At 45.9% G+C, this 23,659-nt stretch overlaps 2 protein-coding genes across 4 annotated transcripts in view; both read left to right on the forward strand.

Moving 5' to 3' along the window:
- The window catches only part of LOC109905457 (latent-transforming growth factor beta-binding protein 4), a 73,687-nt gene extending 60,562 nt beyond the window's left edge, over window positions 1–13,125 (forward strand). For all 3 annotated transcript variants that reach the window (XM_020502835.2, XM_031790489.1, XM_031790490.1), the window contains 23 exons: window positions 334–453; window positions 621–740; window positions 824–943; window positions 1,077–1,196; window positions 1,345–1,584; window positions 1,687–1,806; window positions 1,933–2,052; window positions 2,141–2,260; window positions 3,349–3,474; window positions 3,586–3,711; window positions 4,071–4,199; window positions 4,377–4,502; window positions 5,057–5,182; window positions 5,368–5,511; window positions 5,805–6,062; window positions 6,449–6,517; window positions 7,303–7,431; window positions 7,566–7,712; window positions 8,240–8,392; window positions 8,617–8,923; window positions 9,022–9,314; window positions 9,559–9,708; window positions 11,613–13,125. In XM_020502835.2, coding sequence (XP_020358424.2) covers window positions 334–453; window positions 621–740; window positions 824–943; window positions 1,077–1,196; window positions 1,345–1,584; window positions 1,687–1,806; window positions 1,933–2,052; window positions 2,141–2,260; window positions 3,349–3,474; window positions 3,586–3,711; window positions 4,071–4,199; window positions 4,377–4,502; window positions 5,057–5,182; window positions 5,368–5,511; window positions 5,805–6,062; window positions 6,449–6,517; window positions 7,303–7,431; window positions 7,566–7,712; window positions 8,240–8,392; window positions 8,617–8,923; window positions 9,022–9,314; window positions 9,559–9,708; window positions 11,613–11,746 — 3,497 coding nt within the window. In that variant the 3' untranslated portion in view covers window positions 11,747–13,125. The remainder of the gene's footprint in view (window positions 1–333; window positions 454–620; window positions 741–823; window positions 944–1,076; window positions 1,197–1,344; window positions 1,585–1,686; window positions 1,807–1,932; window positions 2,053–2,140; window positions 2,261–3,348; window positions 3,475–3,585; window positions 3,712–4,070; window positions 4,200–4,376; window positions 4,503–5,056; window positions 5,183–5,367; window positions 5,512–5,804; window positions 6,063–6,448; window positions 6,518–7,302; window positions 7,432–7,565; window positions 7,713–8,239; window positions 8,393–8,616; window positions 8,924–9,021; window positions 9,315–9,558; window positions 9,709–11,612) is intronic.
- A 3,499-nt stretch (window positions 13,126–16,624) lies between these two features.
- Window positions 16,625–23,649, forward strand: LOC109905456 (estrogen-related receptor gamma-like). Its single transcript, XM_031790495.1, has 7 exons — window positions 16,625–16,930; window positions 17,289–17,710; window positions 19,146–19,262; window positions 19,767–19,877; window positions 19,988–20,149; window positions 20,323–20,592; window positions 22,429–23,649. The coding sequence occupies exons 1-7, from the start codon at window positions 16,872–16,874 to the stop codon at window positions 22,671–22,673; spliced, it is 1,386 nt and encodes a 461-aa protein (XP_031646355.1). The 5' UTR covers window positions 16,625–16,871; the 3' UTR covers window positions 22,674–23,649.
- The last annotated feature ends 10 nt before the right edge of the window (window positions 23,650–23,659 follow it).

Consider the following 23,659-nt stretch of genomic DNA (forward strand, 5'->3'; position numbering starts at 1 on the left):
GAGACCTTTCTGGCATCCCCCTGACTTGGAGGTCAAGGGTTAGGAAATGGGGTCTGGTACTCTGGTCAGTGTTCTCTGAGAGTCCCTCGTGTAGCCAGGCGGCTACAGGTGTGTGTGTTCTGCGGGCTTCAGAGCCAACTTCCAACAGACGAAGTGTCAAGGTAAGAGGGGAAGCGTCCTCAACATCAGCAAGTATTATGTTCATGACTGGGATTGTTATAAGGAATGTTATGTCGATTGTGATAGCTGTACAGTAGTCCTTCTAGAAGAAAATAGACAACTGTTAACTGTCAAGTCTTTGAGTAAAGGACAAACTTTTTTTTGGTGGCATAGATATTGACGAGTGTCGTCAGGTTCCGAACCCCTGTAACAACGGCCGCTGTGAGAATAGCCCTGGTAGCTTCAAATGTGTCTGCCGCACTGGGTACACGCTAGAGGGAAACGCATGTAAAGGTAAAGAAGCTATCTCTGCATCTATTCAACATTATTTCACTACTGAAGGTACTGTCCTGTATATGTTGCCATCTTCACTCACCAACGATTGTGTGATGTTTATGAAATGATACTATTGGTCAGTTGGACATATTAAACTTCCTGTCTATCATTCTCCCTTTCCCCAGATGTGGATGAGTGTGAGGACCCCTTGAGGTGTCCTGTTCAGGCCTGTGCCAACTCTCCAGGATCATACAAGTGTGTGTCTTGCCCGCCAGGCTTTGGCCTGCTCAACGAACAATGCTCAGGTAACACCCCTTGTCCTGAAGCAGTCATACACAAAACCAAATAATAACCTTTCACTAACGGTCTGTGTCGCCCCCTGTTGTAGACGTTGACGAGTGCCATCAGACCCCCAGCCTTTGCACCAATGGTCGTTGTGAGAACACTCCTGGGAGCTACAGGTGTGTTTGCCACACAGGATACAAACTACAAGGCAAGACCTGCACAGGTACCAGCGACGACTCCACCCAGTGTATTTACCTACATTCCCTCTTTTTGAACCTGTCAGCGAAAGGAACTTTCGATCTTCGGAAAATAAAAATCTGCCCGTCTATTCATGTTCTGGCTCTTATCTGTTTCAGATGTGGATGAGTGTGAGGACCCTTTGAGGTGTCCTGGTCAGGCCTGTGTCAACTCTCAGGGTTCTTACAACTGTGTGTCCTGCAAGCCAGGCTTCAGCATGATCAATGGACATTGCTCAGGTAAAATCCCATTGCCTCTGTATGTTCTGAGGTATACCTGTGTGCCTGTGATCCATCCATCCATCCATCCATCCATTAGTACATCCATTTAGAGTGTATTTGAAATGGGCAATTACCTTTTTCAGCAATCTCCTCTCCATTCCTACAGATATAGATGAGTGTCGTCAGACCCCCAGCCCATGCACCACCGGTCACTGCGAGAACACCCAGGGTAGCTACAGCTGTGCGTGTCTCACTGGCTACAGACTACACGGTGATACCTGTACAGACGTGGATGAATGTGCAGACCCGTCCCAGTGCCCTGGCCAGGAGTGTGTCAACTCCCTGGGCTCATACAAGTGTGTGTCCTGCAAGCCCGGCTTTGGGCTGGTCGACAGACACTGCACAGGTAGGACACAACATGGCCTTTGTCAACACTCAATCATGTAGATCCGATCACTTACACAATAAGCCGTAAGCTTAGGTCTTTTTGTTATTGTTGTTGTTTCAGATGTTGACGAGTGTGAGAACGCTCTGCAGTGTCCTGGTCGGGAGTGTATCAACTCTGAGGGCTCCTTCATATGTGTGGCCTGTAGCCCAGGCTTTGAGGCTGGAAACGGACAGTGTACAGGTGAACAACCTTCTCAACCCCACACACACACACACACACACACACAGAGAAACACAGAGACAAACACACACATGTGTATTCCATATTGATAATTGTGTCAATACTGATGTTAACACCTTCACGCAGATATCGATGAGTGTCGCCAGACCTCCAACCTATGTGCCAACGGTCGCTGTGAAAACACTCCGGGTAGCTACCGGTGTGTTTGTCGCACCGGGTTCAAACCGCAGGGCAGCATCTGTAGTGGTGAGGCTGAATGTGTCTGACTTTTACATGATGACTCGTGCTCCATATCACTCTGCTAGATGTGTGACCTCCACCTGCTTCATTTTAGACCTGGATGAATGTGAAGATCCCTCACAGTGTCCTGGGCAACGGTGTGTGAATTCTGAAGGCTCCTACAAGTGTATCGCCTGCAAAGCGGGCCACGGCATGCGAGATGGGTTATGCGCAGGTAAGACTAGCTGCCTGTTAGGCAGTATGTCAAGTCAAATCGAGGCATTCTGTCCATGTAGTCGACGTGTTTTTTTCTTCACTGTGTTTTGCTGCTCTCACACTTGCCTGCTGCATTTGTTTCTGGGAGGGAAGGCCGTGGCTCTTTTACAGCCAAGGGGAGGAGGTGATTTGTAAACGGCGGCAGATTTCTGCCTAATAAGGAAACACGTCACACACGCCTTCCACTTGAGATTGCGTTCCATTCATACTGCTTCGTGGAATCAGACAATCACGTCACTAACACTGTTGGCGTTATCAGTGACGCAGCTTTGACTAAGACAGTCACCATGGTAAAGTTTGCTGCAGAATCGAGCTGTTTCAACAGCTGTTTATATAAACTGCACAGAGCAAATGTGACCGGGCAATTTTTCATCATCCGACAGTAGGTGATGAGTGAGCAAAGGGGGTTGGCCACCCATTGGCCCTCTAGGCCCAGTTCCACCCTGCAGTCAGCACTCTCCTCTGCATTCCTCTCCTCTTCTCTCCTCACTTCACCCTTACTGGCTTCGGTTACTCCTCTTACTCACTTCCAAGCAGTTTTTTTGTCCCGTGGGACACACAAATCATCAGCTTTAGTATCATTTCAGGACACCGTGCTCCATCCCACCAGAGTGCATTGCCTCTACCTAAAATTAAAAATTAAAAACGGGACCACGTTAAAAATGCATATGAATGTACCGGTTCTGCAGTGATATGAGAATCACTCAGAGGTATTCAATAGACGTCTGTTGGACTGGGTCGACGTGAACCAGTAGAGTCTGCAACAGATGTTTCGACTTCAAAGGGGATAGCGTGTAAATCAGAAACACCTTAGGTTTGGATGTAACACTTGGGAATGGATGGATGTCTCGTTGGCGAGGTCTCACTGTCAAAAGGTTATATCCATAAGGGACAGAATCAATTGGTGCTGTGTTGATTTAAGAGAAACCACTTGAATGCTGTTTAACCCCTTTTTAGGGGGGGACAGAAAGACCTATACATGAAGCAGTGGTGTGTCTGCGTGCCAGTACCAATGAGCACCCCCCCCCCTCTCTCTCCCATCCTCAGATGTGGATGAATGCCAGAGCCCCGACACCTGTGGTGCAGCGAGGCTGTGCGTGAACACGGACGGCTCCTACCGCTGTGACTGTCAGCCAGGCTACAGAACCGCTGGCCTCGGACGCCAGTGTAGAGGTCAGTACCGACGACAGTGATGTCGGTGACGTGCTGTGATGATGTGTATATACCACGCTGCGGGTCGCTGCCTCTTTTCTGTTTCACGCTGTTTGTCTTGCCTCTTCACAGACGTCAACGAGTGTCTAGAGGGGGAGTACTGCTTCCCCAGGGGAGAGTGTGTGAACACAGAGGGCTCCTACCGCTGCGTGTGCTCCCAGGGATACACCACCAGCAGCGACGGCGGCTCCTGCCTGGGTGAGGCCTCTACGCCATCTCGCACACACCACGGGCATTGCTGTAGGCTACTCTTAAACCTGCAGAATGGAGACGTCTCTACTCATGACATAGACACGACATGGGTTGTTTACTCTGCAATTTAAACTGCCCATTAACTTTGACAACTCTTGGCAGGGCTATACTGGTAATCACTCATAATTATAATCAGTTATCGGCTACTTTACACAGATGATATTACTCATAGCCTCTCACACAGTGAATGACATCAAATGAAACGACATGGGCACAACGTCATGATAAAGGATTGCTTAGCTTGGCGGTAGGCACAGCGGGGTTGTCTGTGGTGATGTAATGGCGTGTTGTCATTGCGGGTCCAGATGTGGATGAGTGTGCCAGGTCAGGCCCGGGGGCGTGCCAGGATGGCCGCTGTGCCAACACAGAGGGCTCCTACCAGTGCCAGTGCCAAGTGGGATTCACCACCAACCCAGAGAAGACAGCCTGTCTGGGTAACTCAACACCTCAACTACGTGTCCCTTTATGTAACACGCACAGCTTTCGAGCCTATGGGGATGCTGAAGTGTGTGTGTGTGTGTGTGTGTGTGTGTGTGTGTGTGTGTGTGTGTGTGTGTGTGTGTGTGTGTGTGTGTGTGTGTGTGTGTGTAATCCCCCCCTCTCTCCCCCAGATGTAGATGAGTGCTCAGAGGGAGCAGTGTGTCGGTCACAACGTTGTGAGAACACCGTTGGCTCCTACCGCTGTATCACCTCCTGTGAGCCGGGCTACTGGGTCACCCACACCGGAGAGTGCGTCGGTCAGTTCCATCTCTTCATCATCCTCATCGACTTCATCCTTCACTAAGTCTGGTCCACATATAAGAATATATTTGTTAGATTATTTCTTATTTCTCTTATTTCTGAATCCACTTGATTTATTATGCTACTGAAAGGACCAGAGGAACTCAGTCAGTAGAGATTGAATGCCGTCCTCGCTATACCGTCATACAGTTTAGCCATGATAGTTTGTGTAGGAATGGTTGGCAGGTTGCACACAGATGTGGGATCCAGGCTGAGGGCGGGCCGTAAGGGGTTGGTCGTCATGGCAGCTGTGTTTGATTGATGTGTCCGGGTTGGTGGCTTTCGCCGCCCAGATATGTGACACACACACAGACCGACACACGCATTATGAAACAGATCTAGGGATGTATCTCATTGTGTTGTTTTCACCAAACTGTTGCTTTATACCTTTAAACAATTTAGTCAAGTTTGTCCTAACTGTAATGAAGACCATGCTAGAGACCATATTTCTGATTCACATAGGAGGGATGTCATCTCTCTCTCCACTTCTGTTTCTTCTTCTCTCTCACAGATATCAACGAGTGTGCCAATGAGACCGTATGCGGGGAGCATGCGTTCTGCCAGAACCTAATTGGAACATACCAGTGCATGTGTGACCAGGGCTACACAGCCACCAGCGATGGGAAGGGATGTGTGGGTACGTCTCAACACAGATGCACGAGTCTCTGATAAGTGTACAAACGTTGCCATTCTGCTGTCCTATCATCTGTCATTGTCTTTGCTTCATTTAGTCTACATGGTTATACGTCTTCGCCCTATATTTTTCTCTCTCTCTCTCTCTCCTTTCTCTGCATCTCTCGCTTTCTCTCGATCTCTCTCTAGATGAAAACGAGTGTGAGACTATGCAGGGCGTGTGTGGCACGGCGCGCTGTGAGAATGTGGATGGCTCCTTCATGTGTGAGTGTCCAGGAGAGGGGGAAGAGTTTGATACGCGCTCAGGACAGTGCCTCAGCACGCCCCGACCAGGTACTGTACGCTGTCCAACACTATTCTGCTTTTCGAGGATTATCTAGATACGCTTGTTTTTTACCGTACGAAAATATACATTTCTACTCCCTGATGGGAATTACACTTTCCCTGCTTCAAATGCCATCACAGCTTTATTGGCATTTAACATCAGTTTGTGCAACAAGTGCCCATTCAAACACCTTGGCGTTGCTGCCCCCTGTTGTTCATGAGGGAACACTGTACTGTCTTGGTGGTCAGCAGCGCAGCCATAACCACACACACCTCAAACATCACATCCACGTGTCTCACAGGTCGTCCGGCGTACCCTGGCGGCTCCTCCTCTTCTTCGTCTTCCTCCACCACCGGTCTCGGTCCCCAGCGTCGGCCCGATGCGTCCCAGCTGCCCCTTGCCCGGCCTGGCGAGTTCAGGGAGTGTTACTACAGCACCGGGGAGCAGAGCTCGTGCAGCGTCCTGGCCCACAACACCACCCAGCAGGAGTGCTGCTGCACCGTGGGCCAGGGCTGGGGCATGGGCTGCCAGTACGACCCCTGTCCTCCGCTAGGCACAGGTAGGGACCAGTGGTCAACACTGATGTCAACAGTATGTCTATGGTATGACTATGTCTCTAGCACAGGAGGTTGGTGGCACCGTAAATGGGGAGAACAGTCTCGTGGTAATGGCTGGAGCGGAATAAGTGGAATGGTATTAAATACCATTGCCATTCCGTTTGCTCCATGTCGGCCATTACGTTGAGCTGTTCTCCCCTCAGCAGCCTCCTGTCGCCTCTAGGGTATATACTGTATGTCTATGTATAAGACTAAAGTCAATATGTATGTCTATGGTAGACTCCTAGTCACATCCACCTGACAACCCACTCAGAAAAAGCTATCCCTGATGTCGTGAAGTGTTCCTCTCTGATATGTCTTGTTCTTGTTTCCTGTGGGTGCTGTTCAGCCGAGCACCAGGCGTTGTGCCCCAGCGGACGAGGATATGTTACCGGGCCAGGAGCATTTAGCTACAAAGGTAACGACGGTCTCACAAGGTCTGCCATGAGAGGTGACTGTATAGTTCCCCTAAGGAAAAGCACCTTTATTAAATCTGCATTCTCTGTGAGAGCTTCCCATGTCTGGAATACACTGCCATCAGACACACATAACTGCACCACATATCACACTTTCACAAAATTCTTGAAGACATGGCTAAAGGTCAATTAGATTTGTGAACATGGTCCCTAGCTGTGTGTTGCCGCTTTCCATGTTGTCTGTTGTCTGTAGCTTGTGAGATGTGGAAACACTTTGTTGCTTTTATGAATTTTGTCTTGCTGCTTTTTGTTCTATGTTGCTCTGTCTGTATGCTACGTCTTGCTTGTCCTATGTTGCTCTGTCTGTATGCTATGTCTTGCTTGTCCTATGTTGCTATGTCTTGCCTGTTCTATGTTGCTATTGTCTATATTGTAATTGTTTTTAATAACCTGCCCAGGGACTGCGGTTGAAAATTAGCCGGCTGGCTATCACCGGCACTTTTACTGAAACGTTGATTAATGTGCACTGTCCCTGTAAAAATAAAAAATAAACTCAACTCAACTCACATACACACACGGCAGGTAGCCTAGCGGTTAGAGCATTGGACCGGTAACCCGAAAGGTTACTAGTTCAAGTCCCTGAGCCGACTAATTGAAAAATCTTGAGCGAAGCACTTAAACTCTTATTTCTCCAGAGTTGCTGTCAATAATGGCTGATTTTGACACACATGATTTGTATTCATGTTTGACCTGTACCTATAATCCAGGCCTGTCTCTCCTCTCACAGATGTGGATGAGTGTAAGCTGTTCCACCCTGAGGTGTGTAAGAGCGGTGTATGTGTCAACAACATCCCTGGCTACTCCTGCTACTGCACCATTGGCTACTACTACGACGACGTGTTTCTGGAGTGCATCGGTTAGCGGCCTTTCTTTATCAGTGATATTGGGCTGTTTTGACCCAGACTTTATCATTTGTGATTGAACTTAATGGATGTACATAATGAGTAGGTTCCTAAAATCTCATCTCGCTCTCTCTCTCTCTCCTGGTAGATGTTGATGAGTGTGAGGCAGGGGAGGACAGCTGTCCAGGGGGAATCTGCGTCAACATATTAGGCTCACACATCTGTACCTGCGAGCCTCCTCTTGTGTTGGACGACACTCATCGCAGCTGTGTCAATTCCACTGACCTCGCCGTGGGTACGACCACACACACTGGGAGACGGGAGTCCCCAATCACTCTCACCTCATGAGTCCCCAATCACTCTCACCTCATGAGTCCCCAATCACTCTCACCTCATGAGTCCACAATGACTCTCACCTCATGAGTCCACAATCACTCTCACCTCATGAGTCCACAATCACTCTCACCTCATGAGTCCACAATCACTCTCACCTCATGAGTCCACAATCACTCTCAGCTCATGAGTCCACAATCACTCTCACCTCATGAGTCCACAATCACTCTCACCTCATGAGTCCACAATCACTCTCACCTCATGAGTCCACACTACTCAAATGTCACGTATTAGCTCAAGCTGTGAGGTCTCTCTCACTGTCTCTGTTTTTAATCTCTCTCTCTCTCTCTCTGCCTTTCCCCATCTATCGTTCCCTCATTTTTCTCCATCTTCCTTTGCCTCTCTTTCTCCATCTTCCTTTTTTATTCATCTATCTGTCTCTCTTTTCCATCTCCCCCTTCATTCCTGTCCTCTCCCTCATGCCTCCAGATGAGAACCTATCGTTCTGCTGGCAGTTTGTCACAGCAGACCTGGTGTGTCAGAGCCCCCTGCTGGGTGGACAGGTCACCTTCACTGAGTGCTGCTGTCTGTATGGAGAGGGCTGGGGACTGCATTGTGCTCTGTGTCCTGCCAGAGACTCAGGTACTACTGGACTGACCACACACTCACTGATGCGCTACTACGGCCACGCTGAATGTGGATCACTATTTACATTGAACAATCTGCTGTGTTAGCATTTTTGTCATAAGATAGAAGCAAAATGGTGCCCTGTGTTTCGAAACAGTGTTGTGTTTATGGGCATGTTTAAAGTTTGGGGAAAGTGTCATTTTTGGTCTACGCCTCTTTTCCTTCTCTCCCTCTGTCAGAGGACTATGAGGCTCGCTGTAACGTCTTCCTGGGGCCCCCAGAGTTTCCTCCCCCCTTCCCTGACCCCTACGGGCCGGACCCAGGGCCAGGACCCGGCAGAGGAGGAGAGGGAGGAGGAGGGGTGGGGTATCGCGTGCCCTATGGACCGGACTCCTTCCCAGACCCCATCCCCCGCAGGCCTGAGTACCCCCAGCCTGACTATGACGACTACACACCAGCGGGGGGCAGCAGGTCTGGCTTCAGAAGCAGAACGCCCAGCACCTTCAGCGTCCCAGAGAGCCCATACAGACGGCCCTCAGGATACATGTAACACACTGCCCTATTCACCACACTCACTCATTCACATACATCATGTAAGACGCAACATAGGTTCTCATCAAACATGTTGGATTTCTCCCTCCCAGTCCTGAGCGGTACTATGACGAGGACGACTATGGCCCGCCTGACGCTCCTCCGAGACCCCATTTCCGGACCCTCCCAGACCCTCGTTCTGAGCTTGCCTTTGGGGCGCGACCCCCTCCCCCCATCCGAGAGGGCCTCCCTCTGAGTCTGGCCCCCCTCTCGGACAGTGACCCCTACAGTGAGGAGGAGGAGGAGGAGGAGGGGCCAGAACCCTGGCGTGTGGGACCCCCTTTCCCTCCGTTCCCTGACAGACAGGGGCCAGGTGGTGGTGGTGGCCCACGGAGAGTCTATGAGAGTAAGCCCTCTCTTAGTGAGCATTACTGGATTTACTGTTGTAACTGTAGCCCCTAGGGCTTTCAATAGGTCAAATTAGTAGTCTTGCTGGAAGGCATTACTGTCATTTTGCCGATGCTGCTGCATTACCCAAAATATTTCACATTCATTTTAAGATATGAACTTAACCTAGGCCCTGTAAAGAATGTGTGTTTGATTAGCTATCTGTTCATAGTTCTGACCACCTCCTCCTCTCCCCGCTCCAGGACGATATGAGCCGTATGCAGGCCTGAGCACAGAGGACTGTGGGATACTGCACGGCTGTGAGAACGGCAGGTGTATCCGGGTGGCGGAGGGATACACGTGTGACTGCTACGAGGGCTACGAGCTGGACATGACCTCCATGGCCTGCATAGGTAGGTATCCCTCCTCACACAATCCACAAGACAAACCCTTCAACTAATCGCAATTGTCTATATGCAAAACTCCCTGCCTTTCACTTGTCCTTCAAACCTTATGCCTTTAAATCTATTCTCTTATTCTCAGATTGACATTTATGTTACAGTAAAATCTTTAGATTTACCAGTGCAATGGAGAACCTAGACATGTCATAGATTTTGTATATATTTACCGTTTTACACATCTACCAGAACATACGGTGCATTCGGAAAGTATTCAGACCCCTTCACTTTTCCCACATTTTGTTACATCACAGCCTTATTGTAAAATGGATTAATTTATATTTTTTCCTCATCAATCTACACGCAACACCCCATAATGACAAAGCAAAAAAACAGGTTTTTAGACATTTTTCCTCATTTATTAAAAAGAAAAACAGAAATACCTTATTTACATAAGTATTCAGACCCTTTACTATGAGACTTGAAATTGAGCTCAGGTGCATCCTGTTTCCATTCATTGTCCTTGAGATGTTTCTACAACTTGATTGTAGTCCACCTGTGGTAAATTCAATTGATTGGACATCATTTGGAAAGGCACACACCTGTCTATATAAGATCCCACAGTTGATATTGCATGTCAGAGCAAAAACCAAGCCTTGAGGTCGAAGGAATTGTCTATAGAGCTAAGAGACAGGATTGAGTGAGGCACAGATCTGGGGAAGGGTACCAACAAATGTCTGCTGCATTGAAGGTCCCCAAGAACACAGTAGCTTCCATTATTATTAAATGGAAGAAGTTTGGAACCACTAAGACTTTTCCTAGAGCTGGCCGCCCGTCCAAACTGAGCAATCAGGGGAGAAGGGCCTTTGGCAGAGAGGTGACCAAGAAACCGATGGTCACTGACAGAGCTCCAGAGTTCCTCTGTGGTGATGGGAGACCTTTCCTGAAGGACAACCGTCTCTGCAGCACTCGACCAATCAGGCCTTTATGGTAGCCTGGCCAGACGGAAGACACTCTTCAGTAAAAGGCACATGACAGCCCGCTTGGAGTTTGCCAAAAGGCACCTATAGGACTCTGAACATGAGAAATAAGATTCTCTGGTCAGATGAAACCAAGATTTAACTCATTGACCTGAATGCCAAGCGTCACTTCTGGAGGAAACTAGGCACCGCTCATCACCTGGCCAATACCATCCCTACAGTGAAGCATGGTGTATGCAGCATCATGCTGTGGGGATGTTTTTTAGTGGCAGCAACTGTGCGACTATTCAGGATCGAGGGAAAGATGAACGGAGCAAAGTACAGAGAGATGCTTGATGAAAACATGTTCCAGAGCGCTCAGGACCTCAGACTGGGGCGAAGGTTCACCTTCCAACAGGACAACGACCCTAAGCACACAGCCAAGACAACGGGACAAGTCTCTGAATGTTGAGTGGCCCAGCCAGAGCCTGGACATGAACCCAATCAAACATCCAACCTAACAGAGCTTGAGAGGATCTGCAGAGAAGAATGGGAGAAACTCTGAAAATACAGGTGTGACAAGCTTGTAGTATGATACCCAAGAAGACTCGAGGCTGTAATCACTGCCGAAGGTGCTTCAACAAAGTACTGAGTAAAGGGTCTGAATACTTATGTAAATGTGATATTTCCTTATGTATCTATTTTTTAAGCAAAAATGTAATAAAAAAATAATAATAAATGTGTTTGCTTTGTCATTATGGGGTATTTTGTGTAGATTGACAAGGGGGAGAAAAAAATATATATAATCCATTTTAGAATAAGGCTGTATGTAACAAAACAACATTTGGAAAAGTGAAGGGGTCTGAATAATTACCGAATGCACTGTATACACATTTGGACGTTCACTGATTCACATGCTTGTGTTTTCAATTGTGTCTTTGTTCTGCTTCTTATGCCCAGACATCAATGAATGTGTGGATCCTGACAACGCGTGTGCGAACGGCCGATGCATCGACACAGACGGCTCCTATCGCTGTGTGTGCCACCAGGGCTACGTCATGTCCCGCCGGCCCAACCACTGTGTGGCAGCATAACACAGCTACTACTTTGAACATTGTCTTCCCCCACTCATCAGTCCTATCTGCTACTGGGGAAGTGTTCCCTCTGGCCTCCACAGGCTCAGGTCAGGGGCTCACGAAAGTACCTGTCCATTTTCTGACCCGAGAGAAAAGCTAAGAGGGTTGTTCTCTGAAGAAAACGCCGACGTAACTGATGCACAGTGTCTGAGAGAGATTTGAGTCCAAAGAACTCTGATATTAATACGGTTTGAGTTCTATACAAGCACACACAACTCATTATGTATACACATGAGCTCAACCAAGCACATACACTCGAGACTGCTATTATAAAGCAGGTAAATAAATATGTCCATTCGCCAAACCTTTCCTTTGATGTTGAAATGCGTAGTGGTGAAAAAGAGGTTAACGTACATTGTGCAGAATCCTAACGATACGAACACGTATCTAAAGGTAGGATCCGGCCCATTGAGATGGCTCACTTTGAGCTCAATCGTGATCAACACACCGTGTTCTGTGCCTCGACCCTGAGGCAGACGGGAACCATTGAATGGGGCCAGTGTAGTCTCTTAAGACAAAGATGACAAGCTACTGCTACAGACGAGCAGAGCCTTTGTCTAAGACAGAAACTCTGTCTGTGGATGTTTTGTTAACGAACGCTCTCTTTAGCTGGAATGTACAGAAAACACAGCAACATCACGACATCGCTGAACCAAATGTCTGTCACTCTAAAATGTCAGTGACTAGAAATTCTCTCCATTTGTTGATTTTACAATCCCGCCGGTGTTTGGTTTTGTGATTGCTTCTTGTATTAATTTATGCTGTTTAAAGTTAAGTTGCTCTTTATGTAATGATAACTTCTATTATTTTATAGAAATGTATATGCGGACGAGGAAGCTACACATCACTGACGTGTCTGTACATTTTATTTCTTTAGACTTTTGTAGCCAAATTTGATTTTTTTTTTTTCATGAGAATCGAATGTACCTGAAAACTGATATAAGATAGTTGACTTTGTATTCACAATTTGAAATGTTGTTTGTGTGATCAAAACACAATCCGTGATAAAATACCATGTACATATTTACAATTGAGAACTTTTTTACCAAATGACATCTGTTTCAGTGAGTAGAACCTTCTCTGTAAATGTTCCTACTTCCTGATGTAGTTTACAAGCTGAAACAAACCCGAAAGCATTTCCACCTTTCAGCACCTAAAGATGTGTAACACTATGCACTGTATTTGTGGATGACGTAGCTCTTGTGTACTTTTTACTCACAACTTTGTACATTTTTAAAATTTGTTTCTGGAATTTGTTAATTGTTTTGTCAGTGATTTTTGTATCATTATTGCTATGAAAACGATTTGAAAATATATTTGCACACTTTCCATTCCAAGTGGCTTTTGGATCTCATTCATTGTGACAGAATCGTATACACTTTTACTTTACAAGGTAGTTGTTATTAAGTAGTAACATATTGGAAGCTGGTTCAGTGGTGTAGGTATAACACAGTATTTTGATTTAGCCTGACGATTTAAACCTAATTATTCCCCAGTTTTGTTGTTCGCTACATACTTTGTGGTGACGAGGGGCACAAGGGGCGTTGTAGAAAACAAAGCAATCAGCGATTGGATCATCTCTAACCAATCAGAGTATCAAATGCCAATGGCACATTTTCAAACCGCCGCATGTGTTCTAGCTTTGTCTCAACCTATTGGTTTTTGGACCAATCAGAATGTGTTCCAATTTGGTGAAGGGTCGCAGAGGTACTCAGATCCAGACTCATTGCGGAGAAGTGGCGTTTAGCCGGAGTGTGGGTAGCCAGGCTAATTTGGATTAGCATCATTATCACTGTCCCTATCTTGCACTGTCATAACAGCAATTTCCACCTCTCTCACTCATGGTTTGTGGCTAGGCCTCTAATCCATTTACCTGCTACTCGAACCCTAATTCCCAGTAGTGTTTATAAGGATCCCATGTCTAATCTATTTTATAGGCCAATCCTTCTCCACCACACACTATGAAAGCTGATTAAAGAGGTTCACTTCGTACTTAATTATCTCTTGCGGATTGCAAGTGCTAGTGGAATATCTGCTTTTTCTGTCTGCTCTCTCCCCCTTCAGCCTCAATTAGTCGGACCATGGACTCTACAAGGTGTCGAAAGCGTTCCACAGGGATGCTGGCCCATGTTGACTCTAATGCCCACAGTTGTGTGAAGTTGGCTGGATGTATTTTGGGTGGTGGACCATCCTTGATACACACGGCAAACTGTTGAGCGGGGGGAAACCCAGCAGCGTTGCAGTTCTTGACACAAACCGGTGCCCCTGGCCCCTACTACCATACCCCGTTCAAGGCACTTAAATGTGTTGTCTTGCCCATTCACCCTCTGAATGGCACACATACACGATCCATGTCTCAATTGTCTCGAGGCTTAAAAGTCCTTATTTAACCTGTCTCCTCCCCTTCATCTACTCTTACTGATGGGGATTTAACAAGTGACATCAATAAGGGATCATAGCGTTCAACTGGATTCACCTGGTCAATCTATGTCATGGAAATAGACGGTGTTCTTAATGTTTTGTACACTCAGTGTATTTCACTCAGCCTTAAAACACGTAGTCACTATGGAGCCTCTATTAAATGACCATTAAAGCAGTAAGAGTACCTTATAAACAGGCATTAGTAGTATTACAGTTGTGTTACAATGTAAGCCTGTTACAATGTAATGATATGGAATCAGGGACCAGATGAGATAACAGTAGGCTCCTGTTCCGCTGGCTCCATCACACAGAGAGAGAGAGAAAAGGAGAGAGAGTTTAGTCCTGTCTGTACCATTGACCTGTACTGTGACAGAGCATGAAAACTGGTCCCAGGTCTCAGTACACTCCCAGGAAGCTACAGTATCACTTGATTTCACCCACGAGCACTGATGGTGCTGTTTGTGTTAACAGGGTCAACTGAGTCTCTCTCTCTCTCTCTCTCTGTGTGTGTGTCCGTGTGGGGAGAGGGGTGGGGGCATCTTGCTGATGCAGCCGTTGTTGGATTAGGGCTGAGGAGGAATAAGAGAAGTGTCAGACTAGACAGTAATCCTATCTCCCTGTACTGGGGGCCTACTGTGGTCAGAACCGGGTCAGTGTGCTGCTGCGCTGTAATACATTTCACAGCTGGGGGATGACAAGGGCAGGGAATGTGTGCCAAAAGAGAAAATGCATCAGTGGTCCACTGTGGGAACCTTTCATCCCAAATCATTTGGAGATGGTGGATTACCATGTGTAAATATATCAGGAAACTAGCCAAAATCATATTTGTTTGGAAGAGCCACAAAAACATGATTTCATCGTGTATTGGTTAAATAATATGCAAATATATTGCTTCGTCTTTTTCTATAAGTTCCATTATTTTTCTTTTTTGATCATCTATTTTGGAACAGTGTACACAATTCAAAGTGATGATGACCGCAATGGCTCACTTATTGGGATCCAGCTGTAATTCAGGTGAAGAGGGTATCTTGAGCCAAGCCTCGCTCTAACTTGAGTTCTTTGTCCTGATCTTTTCCACATTCTGATTGTGCCCACATTTTTGGACAGGTGTAGACCATCAAAAGACTCATTGTGATCTGATTGTGATCAGATCATCCTGCCCACCTCCGGAGGTAGTCAGACACACAGTGTGTCTGAATATCTTACAAGTGTAGACAGATCTGGACATACAAACATTTTAAATCATAATTATTTTGCCCATTGAATAATTACATCAATATGTTTCTTACAATAAATAAATACATATTATTTGGAAAGAATAGCTGTGAAATAGTTTGCATAAAAGGGACCAGGAAATGTGGTCACAATGCAGACACAGTAGAAGGATAACAGAAACATATTACTGCCATGGGTAGACACATTTCTGGAAATGTGCGCACAATCAGAATGCAGACAAGACCCGGACAAAGGACCCATGTTAACACCAGGTATAAACGGGGCTTGGGTGTCTGATGACTAGATTTGGATATTCTAGCTCCTCACAGGGTTTTCACACATCCGGGTTGTCCAAAAGTGCTGCTTCAGCACCCCTGCCAATGCACTGGCAATGGATGGCTCCTAATCCTCACCCTCCAGCTACCCTAACCCTCCTACCTAATCACCCCCTCCCCTCTCACCAGCTGTAAGCCCTGTCCTGTACATGTACCTGACCTACTGACAAGTTCCAAGTAAGAGTCCCCTCTCTTTTTCCACTCCCTCCCTCCACTCCCTTTATCTAGACTAATTCTATCCCTTGGTTTTCCGGTCTGTTCTAATTCCCCCTGCCTGCCTCTCACTTTCGCTCTAGCTCACTTTACCTGACTTTCACAGGTTAACCATGCAAACTCACTTCAAAGAGAGAGGCCTATGTGAGACTGGGAAATCTTAATTAGCATACTTCAGTAATAGTGATGCATTTTTGGTTCAGGAACTAGAATACTACTGTTACCAATATGCAATTTCTCGCTTTCAAAAGTGAGACTTTGCTGCGAGGAACAACAAATACCTGGAAGCAAAGAGGATGCCGTGTCCGTGAGTCTGGTCTGAGTGCTTTCTCTGTTTACACCAAACAGCATAAGAGGGAAATGCTGGTCCCACAATGACAGAGGTGAGGGAGAGAGGAGTCTGGAACACAGACGAGCAATGGAAAAAATGACTAGTAAAATGCATTTAATGACAACTGAGCAAAATCAACAGACATAGTGCATGGTGTTCCGTCATAAGCAATAACGTGTCATCTTATCACCTCACTTTGATAACACTTTGTCACAAAGAGGGAACAGTGAAAATCCTATTTTAACAAATCTTGTTCATACGTTGACGAGTGTATCATGTATAAACGTTAGCTTGTGTGTAATATGTAAATATGTATGCTAAACACAATATAAGTGAGAAGAGAATGAAACCATCAACAAACGTTCAGTGCTTGTCCAGGATTAGTCCGCCAGGCCCCGCCCCTTTCTAATGACACAGGACTTCAGCTAAATAAACCTGCCGCTATAACTTTGGCTCTTGTCTCAAGAGTCCTCCCTCTGTCACTATCTCTATACCGTTGGCTCCCAAACCAGGATACTAGAATACTATTACTACCTTGACACATCTCCTTGAGACTTTCTTCCTTGATATGGATCTAAAGGGTTTTTGCCTGAGTGAAAACGTCAATTTTCTCAGCCAGCACAACCAGTAAGTCATTGAGATTTATGTTATTTTTTTGCAATTCCTATCATAGATACGTTTTTATTGGTCATTCATCTGATTGCCATCATTTGTGTGCTGTTCATTTGTGTTTGTTTTAATTAAAGCATTAGATAAGGCTTAATTTAGTTGTTTTTTTAAAAGTTATTATTATGTGTCTGTAGAATAAGTGCAAAAGTTGATTTCCTCCATTGGGAACATGAATAGAGGTGGTGGTCCTTGAGGTGGCAGACAATCCTGGGGTCTGCATGCCACACTGTTATTGTAGCAGCTCACAGAATCCACAATGGGGTATTATTTCAGTGAGATTATATTTTTGTCATGATCATTTCAATTGTGCCATCAGCCTGTTGGTCTCCTCAAACACCGACGACGCTCCTTCACCAGATGATACATGTAACAAGACGGATCCCCCCAGCCCTACCTTCGCCCTGGACAGCACCACGCCATTCAGTCCAAGCTCGGACAGCAGTGGATACAGTTTATTTTCACAGGGTCACTCGATGGACCCGGAATCCCCGAGTTCGAGCAGCAGCGGCAGCGTTGTCAGCGCAGCACCGGACACTAGCGGCGCAGCTAAGTTTTGGTCGGAGCGCAGTTTGGCGCTCTCGGCGCACGTTGACTCCATCCTCAAATGTGACTACCTATCGTCTCTGCGCCCTGGACCTAAAAGGCTGTGCCTAGTTTGCGGCGACTTTGCATCAGGATATCACTACGGAGTAGCGTCGTGTGAGGCATGCAAGGCTTTCTTCAAGAGGACTATTCAAGGTAAACAAAAGTGTATACGTTTTTGCAAAAAAACGGATAGAACATCAAATCAAGCGTCTGTGATGGTGTGTGTTGCGTGCACTGTGTGCGAGCGTGCACGTGTGATACATTTAGGACATGACGAAGTTCTTGGCTAGGTTTTAATTAATAAAATAATCAATAATCTATTAGAGGGGGAAGCTCAAATGAGGCTGATTGCGGCATACACAGATTTCCAATAGTTATGTCAGCCGCAGACTCAGCTATGGGATTGATTTTTGTGTGAAGACTCAATGTGCTCCATATTGGTTGATGGCCCCAGAAATGAGTTATTGTCCCCCACGATGAAATCTGTGGATCTGTCTCCGTCCGTCCGTACGTTCGTCACACGCGACAGGCCTATCTCAGACAGCACTGGTCCGATTTTGACGAAACTTGGGTGAATGATGCGTCTTGCCATAGATATCTGATTTCTTAATAGAATCCGAAATATTGGATTTTTGCTCTCTGAAACTAGAGAGGATTATTCTCTGCTCATGTGTTCCAAAATAACTGACGCATGATATTGATCTAGTGACGCCTGATGCATTAATGACTGATTTTCAACAATATTTTACTATGTGCCTAATTTCAAGTATGCTTACAGTTGAATGAAAATTACTTTATCTAATTATTTTATTCTCATTTATCAAAAGTGGATTTTCATAATGCTTCTTTTAGCAATAGTGGCCGTCAAAGTGTGAACATGCAGATAAAGTGTTATTGTGCCTAAAACACCACACAACACATTTACATTTCTTGTGAAAGGCAATCTGAAGAGGTGCCAATCTCCTGTTAAAAATTCTCCTGTTAAAAATTCTCCTGTTAAATCTCCTGTTAAAAAATAATCTCAGAGCCTCTTGGGACAGGGGAGGGTTTAGGGGGAAGCTCATTGATTGAGGGCTCTTGGCCCCTAGATCACCCCCAGATCCAGACCCTTGTCTGGGTATAGATGGGTGGGAGAAATTAGTCAATACTCTATTAAATCCCTTTTTGTCTTGTGTGAGGCCAAACGTTATAACACTTGTGATGGGAGTTAGGCTCAGTGTGAAATAACCAATCAATATCTGTATTTTGTCTGGGCTTCTATTGATTGCTGTGTGAAAGCTCAGTGTGCCAGTGAACACAGAGGCAATTGACTTTTTTCATGGTGCCACAGACAGTGAAACTCAGTTAACCACCAGATGGCAAGGATAAGCCATGGTGGCACACCCCCTAAACACACACTTTGTTTTACAGCATGACAATTTCACCTTTAGGCTGACTGAAAAGTTAAGCATCAAGAATGCACTGTAAGAAAGATACTGTAAAATGCAGTATCACCTTTTGGATGACATTATTGCGACATTGGCCTTGCTGACTGGTAACCTCAAGTATCCAGGGGGTGTAAACAGAGCTGTGCTTTCTGTGTTTCCAGGTAACATTGACTACAGCTGCCCTGTGATGAACGAGTGTGAGATCACCAAGCGTCGCAGGAAGTCGTGCCAAGCGTGCCGCTTCCAGAAGTGCCTGCGTGCCGGCATGATGAAGGAAGGTGAGACTTGATGACCAACTCATCTCAATGGAATCACTCGGCTCAATAAATGGACATGCTTAAGCGTACAGGCCCACAGAGCCTACCTCTTTTTGTATTTATTAAGGATCCCAATTAGCTGCTGCCAAGGCAGCAAATACTGTACTCTTCCTGGGGTCCAGCAACATTAAGGCTGTTATATAAAATGTAAAATATTACATGATGTTACATTTCCCTCAGGCCACTACTCAACTACCACATATCTACAATACAAAACCCATGTGTACGTGTGTGTAGAGTGCGTGTCTTATCGTGTGTGTGTGTGTGTCTCTGCACAGTCCCCGCTGTTCCATAAGGTGTATTTGTATTTGCATCAGTTACCTGATGTGGAATAGAGGTCCATGTGGCCATGGCTCTATCTATTATCACTGTGCACCTTCCATTGTCTGTTCTTGACTTGGGGATTGAGGATCAATCGAAGAGGAAACATGATGATCACTGATAATCGTGTTTGTGTCACTACAGGTGTTCGCATGGACCGAGTCAGAGGAGGACGTCAGAAGTACAAGAGAAGGGGGGACTCTGGCCTCTCTCTTTATACGAAGGCCCCAGACACACACGCTGTCAAGTCCAACGGTGTGTACCCTTTGTCGTGCAACACTCACACACTCCAATAAGAGCCGTGTCAGTCACAAACGGGAGTACATAAGAGTACATTACTAATATATCTGTTTGACCTCTTTCAGGAAACAAAGTGATCTCCCAGCTCCTCTTGACAGAGCCAGCCCCCCTGTGTGCCACGCCTGACAACTCAACCAATGATGACAACCTTAAAGCCCTGCTGACGCTATGTGACCTCCTAAACAGGGAACTCCTGGTCATGATTGGCTGGGCAAAGCATATCCCAGGTACCCACTTCTGTTGCTCTTGTATGTCTTGTTAAATAAGCATGAGTCCCTTAGATAAAGGTTAAATAAAAAATACTATGCAATGCCATTTTACACTGGTACAAATGGACAAGGTAAACTTTTTATACTGTGAGAACCCATGGAGTGTTACATTTCCATATTTGCCCTTCCAGGCTTCTCTGCCCTTTCATTGGTGGACCAGATGGCCCTGCTGCAGAGTGGTTGGATGGAGACACTGGTCTTGTCAGTGGTGTTTCAGTCTTTGGGCTATGGGGAGGAGCTGGTGTTTGCTGGGAACCTGCGTCTGGACCAGGCCCAGTGCAGAGCGACAGGACTCTCTGACCTCTACACCGCCCTGAGACAGCTGACCACCAAGTACCAGCAGATGAACCTGAGCCAAGAGGAGGTGGTCACTCTCAAGGCTATGGCCCTCGCCAACTCCGGTACTAACTACATGGCATGCACTGGATATCTGTTATCAGTAGTTTGGTGTTGTCAGCTGTGACAGAGCAGACTCAAGAGACGTACACTACCAGACAAAAGTTTTAGAACACCTACTCATTCAAGGGTTTTTCATTATTTGTACTATTTTCTACATTGTAGAATAATAGTGATGACATCAAAACTATGAAATAACACATATGGAATCATGTAGTAACCAAAAAAGTGTTAAACAAATCAAAATATATTTTATATTTGAGATTCTTCAAATAGCCACCCTTTGCCCTGATGACAGCTTTGCACACTCTTGGCATTCTCTCAACCCGCTTCACCTGGAATGCTTTTCCAACCGTCTTGAAGGAGTTCCCACATATGCTGAGCACTTGTTGGGTTACTTTTCCTTCACTCTGCGGTCCAACTCATCCCAAACCATCTCAATTAGGTTGAGTTTGTGGGATTCCAAGACTCCCCCAAAATCTATTGGAATTCCAGGTTGTAAGGCAACAAAATAAGAAAAGTGCCAAGGGGGGTGAATACTTTTGCAAGCCACTGTACAATCCCTCTTAGAAAGCATTATAAGAGTGGCAGAACTACCAAAAATATATGCTACTATCTAATCTGCCTGGCTAATGTGTACAATAATTAATTGTGTTAAATTCAGCTTTAAATCTACTACACCATCCTCAGGCAGCCCGACATACAGCCACTCCTTCAGGACTGTGGGGAGAGTTAGGGTTCTATTCAATCCGTATCGTGGAAGTTCAGCGTTGCAGCGTGATTGAAATGTAAAGGTAATGTTCCCGCGTTAGCTGAGACTGTATTCACGGTAAGCGCTGCATATGTCGGCTCAATTACCTTCACATTTCTATCACACAATCTTTAACGCTTCGGCGATATTGACTGAATAAAGCCCCTAAAGTGTGATCCGCAGTGCCTTTCCCTCGGGGTGTGTCCTTGAACACACTTTTTCTCCAGGTTCAGGGTCCCCTAGCAGGGCAAGCCTGTTAAATGATGGTCTATGACTTGAAAAGCCACTAGTTGTCAGGGAATAAATGAGTGGCTAGCCCCCCATATTGGCAAACGTCCCTCACAGGTCCCGTATTTTAGCAACGACATTCTCACAGCATTACCCAAGTCAGTATCAGCCCTCCACTTAAATTCCAATTTTTAACTACTATTAATACATTTGATATGACTAACGTTGTATTTTGTTTGTTAGGGGTCATTCTGTGAACTCATGTTATACTACATACTTTTGTGGCGACAACTATCTATGCATTTTAGTTGAATAATAGTTATTCAATCACTTCTGTATAAACTGGCACTCTTCAGACCCCCATGACAGAGAGAGGGGAGGTCTAAGGTCTCTGCCAAATCTGTTCTCCAACACCCACTTCTCTCACCCCTCCCCTCCCCGCTGTTGTTCCCCAGACCCCAGCAAGTGAAAACTGATCAATATCCGACAGTGAGAAGGCTGCTTCTGCCCTCAGCCCTAATCAATAAATCCATCTGCAAATTATCACAGGAATTCAGAAATCCATTTGGCGAGTCTGGCTGCGTTAGCCAGACACACCGGGGCAGTCACACCGCCTGAGGTGGCTAGAAGGATCAGAGGAGGGAGCATTTGTTTTTACATTTACAGTCCTTTCAGGAAAAATGAGGGTTGGCCGCATGCAACTTAACCTTGGCCCGTCCATTAGCCCTCGATGGAGAAACAAATGAGGTGGACAATGGGATCTGACATGCTGTCATGCCGAAACAAGGGGAGGTTTAACACCCGATTCCACCCACACCCAAACACCCACAGGCCTCGCTTGACCTTGTCTCTCCCCGCTCAGATGCAGAGAACCTGGAGAATGCGGAGGCAGTGCAGCGGTTCCAGGACGGACTCCATGAGGCCCTGCAGGAGTACGAGAGCTCCCAGCACACAGCAGAGCTCCACCGGGCAGGCAAGCTTCTCATGACCCTTCCCCTGCTCCGGCAGACTGCCAACCGCGCCGTGGACACCTTCTGTAGACTCCACCTGGAGGGACGCGTACCCATGCACAAACTCTTCCTGGAGATGCTGGACGCCAAAATATGACCGTTCTACTACACCTAACCTCCCATTGGCCCCCACAAACCTTAACCAGGTGCCCCATTGTTGAGGGGTCAGAAGTTCAGGGCTTGGTGAACTCGCAGTTTTATGACAAGCCATGGTGTCATGGAACAAGACTGACTTATAAGTCAAGGGCTCTATTCAATCCGTGTCGCGGAAGTTCAACGTTAAAGTGTGATTGAAATTGAAAGGCAATGTTCCCGCATTAGCGGCGACTGCATTCACTGTAAACTTGCTATCGTGCAATCTATAACGCTTCAGTGATAAAGACTGAATAGTCCCAAGTATAGCATATTTTTGAGGTACTTTTTCAGTGGAGAGTATGTACAAATGTTCTTATATCATGGCGATTTTCGAGCCATGACATTCAGTCAATATGAAAGGACGTTACTCATGTGAAAACATAATAGCTCTACGGTTATTGACGATGCATTCTGGTAGCTAGAGACCACATAGCCAAATGCCTCCAAGCAGTTAGCCAGGCTGAACCAAACTATTAGTACTGCTATCATTACAAAAACAGCACATTCTTCTGACTTCCCTGCCTTACCATACTGTACTAAGAAGGTGCGAAGCCATTTTGTATTTTATTTATGTATTTATTTATTACATGATCGCTGTACAAAGACATGAACTGCTTTCATACTAGCACGTATGCTTTTGAATAAAAATGCTTTTGGAATTAAATGCGTTTATAGAGTGTGACAGACATTGCAGTGTGAACATTGCGTTTCATGTTGAGCCAAAAAGTATGCTCACTGTAATTAGTTAGTTGTATTCGATTAATGAAGACCAGATTAGAAAAGTACAGCCATAAAAGCTAGATATGTGACTAACTGGAGGGTACTGTATATGAAATGCACTCAGCATCCTTGGGTAACATTTTGCTGCTGATAAAGCAATCCCACTGTTGCCAAAATTATTACGATTATTGTTAGTTAATGGACAGACAAATATACTTTGTACAGAGA

Source organism: Oncorhynchus kisutch, linkage group LG15, assembly GCF_002021735.2.
Source record: "Oncorhynchus kisutch isolate 150728-3 linkage group LG15, Okis_V2, whole genome shotgun sequence".
Taxonomy (NCBI): domain Eukaryota; kingdom Metazoa; phylum Chordata; class Actinopteri; order Salmoniformes; family Salmonidae; genus Oncorhynchus; species Oncorhynchus kisutch.

Coding starts and splice junctions, on each gene's coding strand:
- LOC109905456 (XM_031790495.1), top strand. CDS start 16,872: ATGGATCTAAAGGGTTTTTGCCTGAGTGAAAACGTCAATTTTCTCAGC. Junction 19,263..19,766: donor TGCCGGCATGATGAAGGAAG/GTGAGACTTGAT, acceptor GTGTCACTACAG/GTGTTCGCATGGACCGAGTC. Junction 20,150..20,322: donor CTGGGCAAAGCATATCCCAG/GTACCCACTTCT, acceptor TTGCCCTTCCAG/GCTTCTCTGCCCTTTCATTG.